This window comes from Clinocottus analis, unplaced genomic scaffold, assembly GCF_023055335.1.
Source record: "Clinocottus analis isolate CAN_PGR_092001 unplaced genomic scaffold, fCliAna1.0.p SCAF_9, whole genome shotgun sequence".
NCBI classification, from domain to species: Eukaryota; Metazoa; Chordata; class Actinopteri; order Perciformes; family Cottidae; genus Clinocottus; species Clinocottus analis.
The window spans coordinates 21,909,697-21,927,196 of record NW_027176251.1 but is presented as its reverse complement, the minus strand read 5'-3'; the positions used below and the strand labels follow the sequence as shown (position 1 = coordinate 21,927,196).

General features: G+C 50.4%; 2 protein-coding genes across 2 annotated transcripts in view; one reads left to right on the top strand and one right to left on the bottom strand.

Moving 5' to 3' along the window:
• Positions 1-2,388, bottom strand: part of fbl (fibrillarin) — a 4,184-nt gene extending 1,796 nt beyond the window's left edge. The window contains exons 1-6 of the mRNA XM_068570065.1: positions 2,257-2,388; positions 1,248-1,376; positions 890-1,027; positions 706-800; positions 438-608; positions 208-340 (exon numbers count right to left, since the gene is read on the bottom strand). Of these exons, the coding sequence (XP_068426166.1) occupies positions 208-340; positions 438-608; positions 706-800; positions 890-1,027; positions 1,248-1,376; positions 2,257-2,266 (676 nt within the window). The 5' untranslated portion in view covers positions 2,267-2,388. The remainder of the gene's footprint in view (positions 1-207; positions 341-437; positions 609-705; positions 801-889; positions 1,028-1,247; positions 1,377-2,256) is intronic.
• Positions 2,389-7,473: 5,085 nt separating this feature from the next.
• sacm1lb (SAC1 like phosphatidylinositide phosphatase b) lies at positions 7,474-17,212 on the top strand. The gene is made up of 20 exons (XM_068570455.1): positions 7,474-7,533; positions 8,316-8,413; positions 9,213-9,287; positions 9,451-9,578; positions 9,710-9,859; positions 10,232-10,291; positions 10,439-10,472; positions 11,058-11,159; positions 12,511-12,596; positions 12,931-13,017; positions 13,097-13,165; positions 13,257-13,336; positions 13,430-13,528; positions 13,597-13,735; positions 14,133-14,202; positions 14,272-14,344; positions 14,460-14,553; positions 14,839-14,931; positions 15,005-15,062; positions 15,166-17,212. The coding sequence occupies exons 1-20, from the start codon at positions 7,505-7,507 to the stop codon at positions 15,300-15,302; spliced, it is 1,761 nt and encodes a 586-aa protein (XP_068426556.1). The 5' UTR covers positions 7,474-7,504; the 3' UTR covers positions 15,303-17,212.
• Positions 17,213-17,500: the final 288 nt, after the last annotated feature.

Genomic DNA, 17,500 nt, shown 5'->3' with positions numbered 1-17,500 from the left:
AATGTTCGCCCAGTGCAAACAGGATATTCAACCTTTGATTCTTAACAATGTACGTACAACTCGTTTCTATGATAATCGCTCCCTGGCAGTATGGCAGTTTGCGGGTCCACATTGTGTTGCCGTCTTGAGAGCTGCTCGGTACCTCCAGTAGAGAAACCACCGGCACAGTGACGCGCACCAACGAAGCTGCTGCTCGGGGCTACGTACCAACCAGCATGCGGTATTTGTGTGGGTGACGAGCGTCTTCGATGATTGGAATGATGTTTGTTCGTTTCTTAGCCACGTTGAGAAGGTCGCGACCCGATCGATGGGAGAACTCCACAGCGTAGACCAGCCCCTCCTGCAACACAAGCACTCCATGTCACAGGTCCTCCAGGGCCCGTTGGGCTCCACTGCTCTTTCGGGCCAGCGGTCCAGAGACATCCTGAAGTACTCACCGGTCCAACGATGTCAGAGACGTGGGACACCGTGGTGCCCGAGGCCGCTCCCAGGTACATGACCTTCGATCCGGGCTTGATGTGGATCTGGTCTACTCCTCCCAAGATGGCCGCCGCCAGCTTGGACCGAAACGGATTCCAGGCTCTGTACTCAGTCTTCACATCGGCTTCCTAACAGAGCGGGAAACAGACGTCGGCTGCTGGACCACAAGACCAGGACACCTCGCCAGTCATCACTAAACTATGAACGATCAGACCGCCTCCTCACCTCCACGCTGATCCTCTTCTCTCCGTACACAGAGTCTCCCACCACCATGTTCTTGGTCACCAGGGCATCCTCCTTCCCTCTACAGATGAACACTCCTGAGTGGACATGATGGCTAGTGTTACATCTACAGAATGAAACCAGTCTGTAGTTTCAGATCAGAATGAAGAACCAGTGTGAAACTCACCTTCGTGCCTGTGGGGCTCCACCACCACCTTCCTCCCGGCTCCAAAGCCTCCTCTGGCCCCGCCCCTCCCTCTCGGTCCGCCTCTGCCGCCCCCCCGGCCCCTGAACCCTCCACCATCGGGGGACCTGAACGACCCGCCTGAAAAAAGGACTCGTTATAAAAGACGCTGGTCGTACCAACCCACCGTGCGCTCAGGTTGCATTTACATGTTCACAGATGAACAGCAACACTACGCAGCTGTGTTACTGCCAATGACACGACGCATTGACCCGGTGAATACCTGCATGTAAACTACTCGCTACAAATCAATTGTGCCTTTGAGAATCATTTCAACACAACACTCTTCCTCCAGGCTCACCTCCTCTTCCTCTGAATCCTCCTCGTCCACGGTCACCAAACCCTCCTCGTCCTCCTCGTCCTCTGTCACCGAAGCCCCCTCGTCCTCCTCGGTCACCGAACCCTCCTCGTCCTCCACGAGGACTGAACCCTTCGGATAAAAAACGGACTCATTAGCGGTTGTGGGTCCAACAGACCTGCAGGCAGACCTCCTGTGCAGCTAGGTTAGAGTGCACAGTGAAGGGGCCGCTGTTAAAAAATAAATAAAGATGGCTGCCATGTGGCCCTGATGGTCTGGGTTTAAAGCCCATCAGAGAACTGACCCGGAGCAGGACCTGACTTCCTGCCTCGGACTGCAGAGTCACACGTGGAAATGTGGTTTAAAGTGTTAGACTGGTTTTGGGATGAACGTTTGTTTATATGTCGAAAAGGTCATGAACTATTTCCCAACAGCAGCCTGGACTCCGTTTAACGGGCTGCGTGTTGGCTTAGGATTTACTGCGGGTTTGAACTACAGTCCCCCCGCCACGCGGGCCCGGTCCCCCCGCCACGGCCTCGCGACATCAAGTAGAAAACTTGTTATTAACCGCCTTCGACACCGTAAACAATGCCGCTGATAATACCACTGATAAAACTACTAATAGTGATAAAACTAATACTGCAGCTAGACGCGGACCCGCGGTGTCCTGCTGGCCGAGCCAGCACGTGTTGAGCGCCGTGCTGAAGGCTTCCTACCGCGACACCGCGGTGTGTTCCGGCCGGCCACTACGTGACGGCGGGATTACGGTTACCGGTACCGGGTTAACGGGTTAACGGATCCCGGTCTACACACGGAGCTTCCCTTCCCGTTACAACCAGTTAGCGTCACCTTCGGAGCAGCATGGCGGAGTAGGCCGCTCACACAGCGAGTCTCCGCGGTGTTACAACAGGGATAAAGCACCGCGTGCTCCTGCGTGGTGTTATAACGAGGATAAAGCACCGCGTGCTCCTGCGTGGTGTTATAACGAGGATAAAGCACCGGACGGACTCACCTGGCCTCATGCTGTAGCTGTAGCGGTGTGTGTGCTGCTCTGCTCTCGTGCTCTGCGCTCGTGCTCTGCCTCCAGCTCTCACTGAACGGACTCAACGGCCACGTGCGCTCCCGCACTACTTGTCTGTTCCGGCGCCGCCTCGTGCGTCACAGAGATCGCTTCCGCCCCCTGCTGGTCGGAGGGAGCAGCCCCGCGTCCGCTTCCTCGGTGTTGTGGGTCAGCAGCGGTATCGTCCCAGGTGCATCCAAGAGTTTATTAGGGAGCTCAAACCAATACCAACACATCATCAGTTTCAATTTCCCTCTTATTCTTAAATCTTCATATCGTGTTGCCACATTGAAGCAGTTCTTGAAAAAAAGTCCATTGCTTCTTGTAAATGTGGAATTGTCCCAATAATAAAACTAACTGTACACAAATTATACATGAAGCTTCATCAGAGTAAAGGAAATTTAACTCGTTGCTAAAGAGCGTAATTCCCGCACGAAATATATAATAATAATAAATAATAATGAAATGACTGAATAAAACACATTCTTCAAAAATGCCAATATACAGTAACATTATATTCTATATTGAAAATATATCACACTTTTCCCAGTTATGCATTGAAAAAAGACAAAATAAATTTAAAAATGTAAAATAAATCTATTCTGCAGCACTTAAATATAGTGCTTTCCTCCTTTATACAATCATTAGCTACTTGTATTTTCTTTTGATGTCTTATTAAAATACAAAATCAATACCTCCGCCTGTCATTCACAGATTGGCTTCTTCTTTAAGATCAATCCTGTCCAGAGCAGTTTGATGCACATGGCAGACAGAGACATTGTTCAGCTTCTGCTGGGACATGCTAACCTCAGACAGGTTTTTAACCTTTTAATGCACTGAAACTCCCCTCAGATTCAGCTGTTGTAAACAATGCAGCTACAGGCCGTAAGGTGAACACCGTTATCGTTTCATCCCGCTCCACAGTTGTGCATCTACGCGACCTTTAGCTCATAAAAAAGAAAGAGTTGTGTTAAACTACCCAAAAAAGTTTGTTGCTAAAATTCCAGTCGATTATTGATGCAGCGATGTTTTTGCAGAACTAGTTTCTTCAGAGCGTAACAGGATATTTGTCGTGAGTGGAGGTGACAAATTGCTCAGTGTTGCCAGATTGGTGATGGCGTAGTATCGTACTAAAGGCTTAAAATGGTTGTATTTGGAGGATAATTATCCTGCTTCTGGCAACACTGAACTCGGTCGACCAATGACAGTTCTCTCTACAGTCAGGGCTTGCGCAAGAAGGTGAAACGTAAAATACGGTTTCCAAAACTTGTAAGAGCCTAATAACTAGTTTGTGAAAGACCCAAAGAAACATAAATACCCAACGAGGCAGAATCACGGACGTGTTTGGAATCCCTGCTGGACGCATTTGTTAGGTCTGGAAAAGAGGACATGTCCGGGAAAAAGAGGATGTCTGGTCAGCCTATCGTTGAGCCCCACAAATACCTCATGTGGCACAAGTTCTTTATCCACGTACCTTAGGCATACAGAGACATGTTCTTTACCCTGAACATCTTGAGTGCCATCCATTAAGACAGAACATTCAACCTCTGCAAAGGACCTGATGTCCGACACTGTTTCACTCCCAACTGTGCCAAACAAGATAAGATACTTGTTGTGGCATTATGGGCTTACATAGTTGTGGCTACATGTCAGCCAAGAGGTCAGAAGAGGGTCTTCTATTGCTATGAATTTGACAAGGTGGTACAAATAATCATTGTCTACCTCATGTCCTCTAAAGGAAGGCCCCTGTCTAGTAAGATATCTCATGCAGCTAAACATTTTAATTAGACAAGTGCCTTGCCTCCTACTGTGTTTCAGCCATGCACCTTGTAGTTGGGTGTGAACTGACGTTTTCTCCAATTTATTTGCTCTTACAGCATGATGGCGTGCTTTGCTCATTTGATGGCTATTAAAACTTTCAATGGCATTCTTCTAATTACTAAAACTATTCAAGCAGAAGGCTGGGTCATTATTTTTTTCCAGAGTGGTCCTTTTGATGGTGTATGCTTTGACACACTCAAAGCAAAATACCTTTTTAAATGTAGGCCTATAATGCATCAATGGATACTGACTTTACCACTTTGCCTGAAACCGTAACTTCTTGAGCTGAAGTTGCTGTTCTTCAATGAATTTCGGACCAGTCTGGTATGGTTCACTCCCCATGTCCAGAACCAGGGTGGTATGGTTCACTCCCCATGTCCAGGATCAGGGTGGTATGGTTCACTCCCCATGTCCAGGACCAGGCTGGTATGGTTCACTCCCCATGTCCAGGATCAGGGTGGTATGGTTCACTCCCCATGTCCAGGACCAGGCTGGTATGGTTCACTCCCCATGTCCAGGATCAGGGTGGTATGGTTCACTCCTAATGTCCAGGACCAGGCTGGTATGGTTCACTCCCTATGTCCAGGATCAGGGTGGTATGGTTCACTCCCCATGTCCAGGATCAGGGTGGTATGGTTCACTCCTAATGTCCAGGACCAGGCTGGTATGGTTCACTCCCTATGTCCAGGATCAGGGTGGTATGGTTCACTCCCCATGTCCAGGATCAGGCTGGTATGGTACACTCCCCATGTCCATGATCAGGGTAGTATGGTTCACTCCCCATGTCCAGGAAACTAAATACTAATATGAGGCTTTATTATTTCCTGGCGTACTTTAGTAGCTTACTCTGTCAGACTACTGCCGGCTCTCTTTTTTCAAGTCAAGACTCACAAAGTGTTTCTGACTCGCTACTTCAGCCAAATGAATGACAGTGTCTTGTCTTGCAGGCTCAAAGGCGCATTGGATAACATGGAAATGCATTTTCACTGTTCTGGGCGATGAACATAATACAGATAATTATACAAATAATTTTGCAAACATATTGTGCAAAATTTGGGCGTGACTAGTCCTTATGGACCCTATGCAAATCTATGCCCTTGGCATTGCCTTTTCAGGGGACCTTCCAGTAGAGAAAACATGAGGCAGTGCCCTCTTGTGTGCCCTTCAGTAGAGACAATAGGATCCAGCGCCCTCTTTGGTGCCCTTCTGTAGAGCCAATAGGATCCACTGCGCTCTAGGGTACCCCTCAGTAGAGCCAATAGGATCTAGTGCCCTCTAGGGTGCCATTCAGTAGAGACAATAGGATCCAGTGCCCTCTAGTGTGCCCTTCAGTAGAGCCAATATGATCCAGTGCCCTCTAGGGTGCCCTTTAGTAGAGACAACGAGGTTCAGTGCCCTCTACGGTGCACTTCAGTAGAGCCAATAGGATCCACTGCGCTCTAGGGTACCCCTCAGTAGAGCCAATAGGATCTAGTGCCCTCTAGGGTGCCCTTCAGTAGAGACAATAGGATCCAGTGCCCTCTAGTGTGCCCTTCAGTAGAGCCAATAGGATCCAGTGCCCTGTAGAGTGCCCTTTAGTAGAGACAACGAGATTCAGTGCCCTCTACGGTGCACTTCAGTAGAGCCAATAGGATCCAGTGCCCTCTAGGGGGCCCCTCAGTAGAGACAATATGATCCAGTGCCCTCTAGGGTGCCCTTCAGTAGAGACAATAGGATCCAGTGCCTTCTATGGTGCCTTCTGTAGAGACAATAGGATCCATCGCCCTCTATGGTGCCCTTCTGTAGAGACAATAGGATCCAGTGCCCTCTACACTGTAATAAAAAACAAAAAATCTGATTTATAAAATTACACCGCCAAACTGCATGCTGGGTTGTCCTGTCAGACTCCGTCGCACAGCCTCTCCTAGGAGCTTCACCATGTCATTTGCAAGTGCCTGCATCATTTCAAGTGTTAATTGTGCAAAGCCGCTCACTGAGTAAGACACACTGAACTGAACTGGAAAACATGAAAAGCGGTTATTGCTTTTGTATAAAGGGAATTAACTAAATATGGAAATTGAATTACTTTTAAATCCTCAAGTGGCTGTTTCAGGCATTGCAGTGATTGGCACTCGTTTTTGACTGTTGGACATAACCATAATTATAACTCACATAATTCAGTTCATTTGACTTCTTGAAACTTACAATTCATTGAACTGGCTTAAAAACCTGAGTTGGAGTACTGAAAACCTATCCTATATATTACAATTTTAATTGTATAAATCATCATGGTAAGTTGAAGTAAATGACATAAAAACTTTACCATGACTTATTGTTCAAATCCTTTTTTTATTTATTTATTTATTTTTTTACAGTGTATGGTGCCCTTCAGCAGAGAACATTTGCAGATTCACATGTTGATACATTCTGGACTTGCATTCTTTATCCACCCAAGATGTGTAAAATGGATTTATTCAGCAAATTATGCAATTGCCTGATCCCCACCTGCGTACATCCGAGGTCGCCTCAAAAAGGCTTTGGGGATGCTACTGTCATTCATTAAGCCCCACATATATGAGACAGTCTGCCTTCAAATATGAGACTTGTTGACTCAGGAGAGACTTGTGAATTGCAATGCAAAACACATTCAATAACGAGCTTTACATATTCATCTTTTATGATTTTTTGTTAATTTTCAGATAATAGAAACAATTTATCCTTTCCTCCTTGTGTATATTGATGTTTTTTGTTGCTGACTAAGAAAGGACTTTGTGTGAAAGCTTTACAAATCAAGAGATTCCATTCATCAGCAGACATTGGCAGTTTTACAGATTACAGTGTTGAAATGAATAAAGTACATTTACTAAAGCACAATACTTAATAGGCAGTTGTTTTTTTTTATAGTCATGATTCACTTGAGTATTTCCATGTGTTATACTACTTGTTACTTTGCAGATTAAGATTTATAAAACCTTGATGAGTTTCTAAAAAATGATGCATTCTTATAGCTCAAAGCACCTGCTGGACCCATTGGACCCGTTGGACCCGCTGGACCTGCTGCCACCGAGACCCGACCCGGATAAGAGGATAAAAAGGGATGGTTGGATGGGTGACACATTTTGGAGAAATGTCGGCAGCTCAAACTAATAATAATAATAATAATAATAATAATAATAATAATAATAATAGAGAATATATAAAAACTAAATAAATATTTTGGTGATAAACGTTGGAAAAAATGTAAGCGGCTTAAATTTATACTAATACTAATAATACATGATAAAAGCAGGTACGTGATTGGCTCCTGCGTGGCCACAGCGCCATCTGGCGGCTCTCTGCAAATCGCCCCGGCAGCCGGAAGTAGCCGGTGACACGTCACGGAGGTCAAACGAGAGGAAAGATGGCGAGCACCTACGAGAGTTTCAACTTGTAAGTGCTACGGATCGACAGCGTGTCTTTCTTAAGGGACCTAGCAAGTGAAGAGGAGTCGCCGGCATGACTTCACACTGATCCGGATCACTAGTGATCCGGATCAGTGACGTAGCAGACCAGCTATTCCACGCAGGCATCGTGGTGCCGCTCCTAAGCTAACGAAGCTAACGGCACCTGATCCCGCACTACTGAGCTCCTTTACGCGGGTCGAATGGGACAGCCGCCCGGTGGTACCGTCCGTTTATGTAACGGGATACCGGGTGGAGTGAGACGTGAGCCGGTTTAACGGAAACACCACTGTTACTGGCTGCTCACAAAGCTAACAGGTGTAGCTCAGAGAGCGAACAGGTGTAGCCTGTCAGCTTACAGAGCTAACAGGCGTAGCTAACAGGTGTAGTTCACAGAGCTAACAGGTGTCGTTCACAGAGCTAACAGGTGTCGTTCACAGAGCTAACGGGTGTAGTTCACAGAGCTAACGGGTGTAGTTCACAGAGCTGACAGGTGTAGTTCACAGAGCTGACAGGCGTAGTTCACAGAGCTGACAGGCGTAGTTCACAGAGCTGACAGGCGTAGTTCACAGAGCTGACAGGCGTAGTTCACAGAGCTGACAGGTGTAGTTCACAGAGCTGACAGGCGTAGTTCACAGAGCTGACAGGTGTCGTTCACAGAGCTGACAGGCGTAGTTCACAGAGCTGACAGGTGTGACACGCTCTTAGCCCCGGCTCTGGGGTGGGGTGCGAGTGCTCCTGTTTTAAACCTCGCCCTGTCTGTCCCACCAGGCGCACCACACCTGAGAGGTTCTACGTAGAGGCTCTGGATGACGGCTGTGAGGATGTCCTGGCTATCGACAGAGTGTCCACTGAGACCACCCTCACAGGTGAGCGCGGGCTAAAGGGGCGAGCTTCAGCCCTTTTGGAATAGAATGAGATCACAGGTGACAAACAGCACTGTGTGTGTGTGTGTGTGTGTGTGTGTGTGTGTGTGTGTGTTGGCTGGGCGGTATAATATGACTTCTTCATGTACGTTAAACATCTGTTGTTGCTCTGCAGTCGGAGCTACTTCTCTTTCTCATGGTTATAACTTTAAGTATGGTTATAAGTTAATAAATTAATAATCCTTAACTAACGCTCTTTACACCATGATACAACAGTTTAAAATTACACCACCAAACTGCATGCTGGGTACAGCTCGCCCACTATCATGACAAGAAGGAACTCCGTCGCTCTATAAAGAAACAAAGAGCGACGCAGGAGGAGCAGCGAGAGAGCAGAGCCGCACCAACACAACACGAGCACTGTGTTTGTTCATGTTGGAACATAGAGGAGACGCTGAACAGATCAATGAGTGTCAATAAAATACCTTTATCAAATGTGTGTCTCTGTGTGCTTCACCTATTTAAGATCATATGAGCGGCTGCGTAAAGGACATAAAAAGGAAAGCCGAGAACATTCAAGTCAGTAGTGAATTCTGCGTTTTCATTTCTCAAGTGGATCCCCAGAATATAGGAAAACAAGCTCCAAGCATTTGCTAGTTGTTGCATATCTATGATAACATAGCTACTTAACTTGTATGTGTAGCTCACATCTGAAAGACGCTTTATTCTCATTTTAATCTATGACATTATGAAAAATCTGTGTGGTACTGTTGCGTAACTCTGGGTGTGTGTGTGTCCTCAGTGAGGAGGGACGTCCCGGCGTCGGCGGACAGCCGGCCCATATGCGGGCTCATGGGTACGATCCGCCTGGTGGCCGGTAAGTTCAGCGCACATTTAGTTGAGTTTATTTTAAAAAGCCCAAATTCACAAATGAAAAATGACCCTAGGAGGGTTTAACCATCTGTACCAGGACCTCAGAACTACTCGGAGAAGAAACCCTTTCAGCATGAGCTCATCTCTCACCACTTGTTCACTGTTAGGCATGTACCTGGTGGTCATCACCAAGAAGAAGAAGGTGGGGGACTTGCTGGGCCATGCCGTGTGGAAGGCTGTGGACTTCGACATCATCTCCTACAAGAAGACCATCCTGCACCTGACGGACAACCAGGTGAGGAGAGCTGGCAGATATCTAACCCAGTGAGCAGCTAGAGGGTTTTAGATGTCTTGTAGATGGTGGACGTGCTTGAGTGGCTCCTCTACCGGCCTCCCTCTCATTTGAAGCTGGTCTCTGTCTTTCAGATGCAGGACAACAAGGCTTTCCTGTCTATGATCAACAACGTGCTTCACACGGACGGCTTCTACTTTGCAACGGACTACGACCTGACCCACAGCCTGCAGCGCCTGGCCAACACCAGCCCCGAGTTCCAGGACATGAGCCTCCTGGAGAGGGTGAGCGGCACCTCGAGCCCACTGACGCCTGGCTTTGGTCTCCGGCTGTTTATCATAGTCAACATACAAAATGAACCCGCTCTCCTTCCAGCCGCCACACTCCAGTCAAACATGATTTGTGTTTCGCACTGCGGTCAAACTCCACAGAGGACAACTCCTGAAATCCATCCCTGCTGGTCTGTTCTACCGTTCCAGCAGAACCCAGCTCTTTGGTCAAAGTAAAGCTGTGAAAAGAAACAGCCGTTGCATGCGGCCGTATTACCTCCATTTTAACAAATTGCCATTGAACGTTCAATGTACAATTGTTAAGGTCTTTTCCCCTCGAGTAAACCTCGTCTCTGTGCTAACGTGTGCTAACGGTTCCTGTTCCAGGCAGACCAGCGTTTCGTCTGGAACGGCCACCTGTTGAGGGACTTCATGGCCCAGCCAGAGGTGAGGCCAGCCCAGCGCTCTCCTTCAGAGCATTCATTTAGACTCCCAGCTACGCATTGGGAACCGGGGAGTTTGATTTCTGAAGCATTTAGCACAGTGATATGAAAGCAGAGTAAACCATCATCTAACACTGTTCTTATCTTCCAGTTGCACAAGTTTGTGTTTCCTGTTGTCCACGGCTGTATCCTTCCCTGTGTTTGCTGCTGTGGCAGTGAGCGCTGTGAGGCGTTCACTGAGGCCCGTCTACTTTAGTGTTGTTTTTACAGGTGTTCATGTGCTTTGTGTTAATGTAATCCTGGCATTAGTTCGTTGGTCAGTGTGAAGATCAGGATAACTATCTTATAGATTTGCATGTGAAAACACGTCTAAACAGGTCGTGCGGCCATAAACCCGTCACATGATGAAAGACGGTGTACTGAACCCGGTGATGAGCTGCAGTCTGCTTCTCAGTCGCTCCGCCCTTCAATGAAGCTTCTTTACCAGCAGAGTCTCCACCGCTCACTGTGTCATTTAGTGTGTACTAACTTTAATAACTTCAAACATCAGGGTCAAGCAATAAAACAAACCAGAGCAGCAGCTCCTCTTCAGGTCAACACCAGGTTGGTGATGGAGGCTCATCAGCTTCGTCTCATGAAGTCGGTTTCTTTAACGTCTCTAGTCGTCTCCGTGAAGTCGGTTTCTTTAACGTCTCTAGTCGTCTCCGTGAAGTCGGTTTCTTTAACGTCTCTAGTCGTCTCCGTGAAGTCGGTTTCTTTAACGTCTCTAGTCATCTCCATGAAGTCCGGCTGCATCAGTGGAAAAGTCTTTGACTGGATCATCATCTCCAGGAGGAGCTGCTTCAGAGCCGGAGTCCGCTACTACGTCCGAGGTAACACCTCCCCTGACTCCACCTCTTCTAACTCCACCTCCCCTGACTCCACCTCCCCCGTGCTCAGTTCCTTGTGCAGCACCTCTCTGCATGCAGTGACCTCCTGCATGCGGTGACCTCCTGCGTGCGGTGATCTCCTGCGTGCGGTGACCTCCTGCATGCCGTGACCTCCTTGCATGCGGTGACCTCCTTGCATGCGGTGACCTCCTGCAGGCGGTGACCTCCTGCAGGCGGTGACCTCCTGCATGCGGTGACCTCCTGCATGCCGTGACCTCCTTGCATGCCGTGACCTCCTTGCATGCCGTGACCTCCTGCATGCGGTGACCTCCTTGCATGCGGTGACCTCCTTGCATGCGGTGACCTCCTTGCATGCGGTGACCTCCTGCATGCGCTGACCTCCTGCATGCGCTGACCTCCTGCATGCGCTGACCTCCTGCGTGCGGTGACCTCCTGCGTGCGGTGACCTTCTGCGTGCAGTGACCTCCTTGCATGCGGTGACCTCCTGCGTGCAGTGACCTCCTGCATGCGGTGACCTTCTGCGTGCAGTGACCTCCTTGCGTGCAGTGACCTCCTTGCGTGCAGTGACCTCCTTGCATGCGGTGACCTCCTGCATGCGGTGACCTCCTGCGTGCGGTGACCTCCTGCGTGCAGTGACCTCCTGCGTGCGGTGACCTCCTGCGTGCGGTGACCTCCTGCATGCGGTGACCTTCTGCGTGCAGTGACCTCCTTGCATGCGGTGACCTCCTGCGTGCAGTGACCTCCTGCATGCGGTGACCTCCTGCATGCGGTGACCTCCTGCGTGCGGTGACCTCCTGCGTGCGGTGACCTCCTGCGTGCGGTGACCTCCTGCGTGCGGTGACCTCCTGCGTGCGGTGACCTCCTTGCATGCGGTAACCTCCTGCATGCGCTGACCTCCTGCATGCGCTGACCTCCTGCATGCGCTGACCTCCTGCATGCGCTGACCTCCTTGCATGCGGTGACCTCCTTGCATGCGGTGACCTCCTGCGTGCGGTGACCTCCTGCGTGCGGTGACCTCCTGCGTGCGGTGACCTTCTGCGTGCAGTGACCTCCTTGCATGCGGTGACCTCCTGCGTGCAGTGACCTCCTGCATGCGGTGACCTCCTTGCATGCGGTGACCTCCTTGCATGCGGTGACCTCCTGCGTGCGGTGACCTCCTGCGTGCAGTGACCTCCTTGCATGCGGTGACCTCCTTGCATGCGGTGACCTCCTGCGTGCGGTGACCTCCTGCGTGCGGTGACCTCCTGCGTGCGGTGACCTCCTGCGTGCGGTGACCTCCTGCGTGCGGTGACCTCCTGCGTGCGGTGACCTCCTGGTGGTTCTGTGCTTGCAGGCATCGACTCTGAAGGCCATCCTGCTAACTACGTGGAGACGGAGCAGGTCGTGCAGTACAACAGCGCCAAGGCGTCCTTTGTCCAGGTGGGTGTGGTCGTGACGTCTCCCAGGGGCCCGGGGGGTGGTGGACCAGATGGAACATGTGTTGGTCCAGTGTGGAGGAACATCTGGTCCACTGGGTTCTGGTTCTGTCCCGATGGCTCAGATTGAGACAGAAGCAAAACCTTTTTCATCTTCCTGTCGGTTATTGTGTCATGTGACTTGTTGCCGGGAGACAACGGGTGGACCAAGAGGACGTTTAGCTGTTTGAGATGTTTGTTTACAATTGTTTAAAACAACTGGAGCAAGTCTTCAGCTTTTGTTCTTCTACAATGAGTTGTTCCATGAAGTATCTCACGGTCCACATCTTGTCTCCTAGACGAGAGGCTCCATCCCCTTCTACTGGTCCCAGAGGCCCAACCTCAAGTACAAGCCCAAACCTCAGATCAGCAAAGGCGTGAACCACGTGAGCTCCTCCAGCTGTTCTGCACCACACGCTTCCTTCTCCTCTTCCTTCCTCACAGTTCCATGTTGATCTCTTGTAGTTGGACGGGTTCCAGAGACACTTTGAGTCTCAGATCATTCTCTACGGAAGACAAGTCATCTTGAACTTGGTGAGATTGGTTTAGTTGAGCTCGGCGTGCCGGCTGTTTCACACCATGAGGAGAAACACGTCCAGAGCTCTTGTTCTCCTGCTGTTCTCAGATCAACCAAAAGGGCTCCGAGCAGCCTCTGGAGCTGGCCTTCGACAAGATGGTGACCAGCCTGGGTAACGGCATGGTGAAGTAAGACTCCACCCTCACGCACAGCTGCCTCCTTCCAGGCCACCCGACCTTCACCTGACTTTCACCCGACCTCATGGCCTCTCTCTCCTGCAGGTACATCGCCTTTGACTTCCACAAGGAGTGCAGTCGGATGAGGTGGCACCGCCTGCAGATCTTAGTGGACATGGTTGCAGAGGTGCAGGACGAGTTTGGGTGAGTGCTCTTCCTTCATGTGTTGGTGCGTCTCCGCCGTGCAGCAGAAGTAACGCGTGTCTGTCCAGATATTTCCTGGTGGACGCGGACGGGAAGGAGATGTTGACCCAGGAGGGAACGTTCAGGAGCAACTGCATGGACTGCCTGGACCGCACCAACGTCATCCAGAGCATGCTGGCCCAGCGCTCACTGCAGTCACAGCTCCGGGTACGATGACGATGATGATGATGATGACGATGACGATGATCGGTTGATTTTATAGAGCGCTGAATACTCAGAGACGCTTTACATGAATCTCTCAGTGATGGGAGGAGCCGCATCAGGACTCTCTAACTTTCATACCCTGCAGTCGCAGCTACAGAAGACATTTAGGGTTCAGTGTCTTGCTCAAGGACACATTGACGCAGGCGAGCGAGTCCGGGGATCGAACCCCCGATCCTCTGATTGAAGGACGACCTGCTTTCTCGCTAATGATGACGTGATGACGACTCGTTGGAGCGATGCTGTGTGACCTTTTAGAGTCAAAGTCCCACGTTAACAAAGTGTGTGTGTGTGTGTGTGTGTGTGTGTGTGTGTGTGTGTGTGTGTGTGTGTGTGTGTGTAGAGAATGGGAGTCCTCCACGCGGGCCAGCAGATTGAGGAGCAGGCCGACTTCGGCAAGATGTTCAAGAACGGTGAGTTCTGCTCTCGCGGTGCTCTTGCGGCGCTCTGCCTGGTGCTCTGACCGTCCGTTGTCTCTGCAGCCTGGGCGGACAACGCCGACGCCTGCGCCAAGCAGTACGCCGGGACCGGAGCCCTGAAGACCGACTTCACCAGGTCAGTGCTCACACTGCTGATGCCGGCAGGAGACTGTGTAACAAAGCGCTTTGCATCCAACCTGTGGCACATGCGGGACCCTCTTCATGTTGTTGACCCTCACCATGACCTCCAGGACCGGGAGGAGGACCCAGTGGGGGCTGCTGATGGATGGCTGGAACTCGATGATCCGATATTACAAGAACAACTTCTCCGATGGTTTTAGACAGGTGCGTCCAGAGCTTTGTGTTTTATTAATCAGTAAGTGAAGTGTTAGGCCGGTGGAGTTGTTCGTAGGAGCCACATCGAGTGTTCAAACACAGTACAGAGCTTCTGGGTAGAGTCACGTGATGCCGGCTCCCATCGTAGAGCTTTGCAATAGGATATAGAGCTTCTCCTCAGTGAGTCGACTTTTTAAGTTCATCATGAATGAGATCTGAAAACAACTGATCACTGACAGCCGAGTAGCGGAAGCCGTTCAGACTGCAAACAGGAAACCGTGTGTTGTGACGCAGGACTCCATCGACCTGTTCCTGGGGAACTACGCCGTGGACGAGGCGGACCGGGCCAACCCGCTGCGTGACCCCAAGGACTGGAAGTTCCTGACGGTAAGACGGCTCTGGAGACGCTGTGTCGCTCTGTGCCTCCAGGCTGTAAAACGTGACTCTGCTCCTCTCCTAGTTGCCCATCGTCATGGTGGTGGCGTTCTCCATGTGCATCATCTGCCTGCTGATGGCCGGTAAGGCTGCTTTCTCTTCAATGAAATGCTCATCGTGCTTCAAATATAGAAGCAGTACTTGCTTCCCCCAGTTTTTACAAAGGTAGTGTTTGATGCCCCCCAGGTGAGACGTGGACCGAGACGCTGGCCTACGTCCTGTTCTGGGGCTCCGCCAGCGCGGTGACGGGCGGCCTCATCCTGTTCAACGGGCTGGACTTCGTTGACGCCCCCAAGCTGGTCCAGAAGGAGAAGCTGGACTGAATGTGTGTGTGTGGAAAGCAGCTTGGCCCTGGCGACCTCACCGCCTCTTCCTCTGGCTCTTCGTCACTTTCCCCCCAGCATCAGCACCCGCAGGCCTGGAGCCTCTACTAGAGGGGGAGGGGGACGGGGGATGGCGGTGGGAAGCGGGGACCGGGCCTCGTGCGCATTAACGGCGGCAAAGACGGACTGGGAGCGCACGGCCGGCTGCTGTCCACACTGCAGGACTTCATGAGGACAGGACTGTCTGTCCACTGGACTCTGGTTCTGACTGGACTCTGGTTCTGACTGGACTCTGGTTCTGACGGGAGCTGATGGTTTCATGGTTCAGAGGGTCGCGGTGGGACCGGTGGGTCAAGGTCCCGCTGGATTCCCTCAATGGGTGTTGGGATCAGTTGATTTGCCTTTTTGTCGTTTATTATCGCCAATTATTGTTCATCTGTGCTCAGTCGCTCTGTCTGTGAGACGCACCGGCGGTTGGAGAGCAGCAGGATGAGCTCCTCTCCTCGTCCACTAGAGGAGAGGAGCTCCTCTGGCGGACGAGGAGCCTCCACTAGAGGAGGAGGAGCCTCTACTTGTGGAGGAGGAGCCTCTACTCGTGGAGGAGCAGCCTCCACTAGAGGAGGAGCAGCCTCCACTAGAGGATGAGGAGCCTCCACTAGTGGAGAGGAGCACCTTCCCTCTAGTGGAGGAGGAGGTGGAGCCTCCACTAGTAGAGGAGGAGCCTCCACTAGTAGAGGAGAGGAGCCTCCACTAGTAGAGGAGAGGAGCCTCCACTAGAGGATGAGGAGCCTCCACTAGTGGAGGAGGAGCCTCCACTAGTGGAGAGGAGCTCCTTCCCTTTAGTGGAGGAGGAGGTGGAGCATCCACTAGTAGAGGAGGAGCCTCCACTAGTAGAGGAGGTGGAGCCTCCACTAGTAGAGGAGAGGAGCCTCCACTAGAGGATGAGGAGCTCCTTCCCTCTAGTGGAGGAGGAGGTGGAGCATCCACTAGTGGATGAGGAGCTCCTCTCCACTAGTGGAGGCTCCTCATCCTCTCGTGGTGGAGGAGCCTCCACGAGAGGAGAGAAGCCTCGTCTAGTGGAGGAGGAGCCTCCTCCCCTCCTGACAGTCGGGGGTTAAACGTCCTCAGTCGCTGCCCTTTGACTTCATGTAGTGTGAAATCTGTCAGGTTGTTGTGTTTGTGGGTCTTTGTTGTTAACACAATGAATCTCTTGAGGTTGATCCAATCAGGATGTGAAGGCAGACGCACACACACACAACACCAGTACCGTGTGTGTTCAACACCAGTACCGTGTGTGTTCAACACCAGTACCGTGTGTGTTCAACACCAGTACCGTGTGTGTTCAGGCGGCTCACTGCAGCTCCAGCGCTCTGGATAATATTCATCCTGGGCCTCACAAAGATCACAAAGACTCAACAACCAGCGCGCTGCCGCCAGAGAAACTTTTTATTCGTTTCTATTTCATTTATTGGTTGCTGTCGGGAGGCAATAATGATTTCCACAAATATAACAGGTTTTCCACAAGAGGACCACTCCCAGTGGTGATGGTCCACGACGTGTCGGCTTCAGGTGAGCAACCTGACTGAAGAGCTGCTGGGTTTGTTTTTGGGGCGGATGCATGGATGTGTTTATGATATCTGTGACATTCCTGATCATATGTTCAGCACTAACATCTGTCCTGTTGGCTCCGGGTCGCTCTCCTGCAGCTGGATGAGGAGACACAACTGCGTCCATCACTTTGACTCTGTAGATTTCTGCTTCTTCATCACGTGATGTGAGAATCTGTTGCATTCACCGAGTGACTGAGTCACATGAGCGGCTTTGATTTTAAATTGTTATGCCTTAATCTGAATGAATTTACAGTTTGAATATGAAACTGAAACTAAATGAAATAAAATATTTAAGACAAACTTACAGACTAATATTGTGTTCTCCGTATCTTCATCACTGCTGACAGTTTACATGATGTCATCATGACATCATGTCATGAGATTGTGATGTCATGGCGTCAGTTTCATGTTATGAGGTGATGTCATGGTCTCATGTCACGATGTGATGATGTCATGATGTCATGTCATTATGTCATGTCATGGTGTCAAACCACCATGACATGACGCCATAGTGCTAAACTACCAAAAAAAAGTTTGTCGCTGAAATCCCAGTTGATTATTGATGTTTTATGCAGAACTCGTTTCTTC

Bases quoted from the DNA above. Each gene is read 5' to 3' on its own strand.
- sacm1lb (XM_068570455.1), top strand. From the start codon at position 7,505: ATGGCGAGCACCTACGAGAGTTTCAACTT. The intron at 9,860-10,231 runs GTGAGCGGCACC...TTCCTGTTCCAG, and splicing joins ACATGAGCCTCCTGGAGAGG to GCAGACCAGCGTTTCGTCTG. The intron at 13,018-13,096 runs GTGAGCTCCTCC...GATCTCTTGTAG, and splicing joins TCAGCAAAGGCGTGAACCAC to TTGGACGGGTTCCAGAGACA.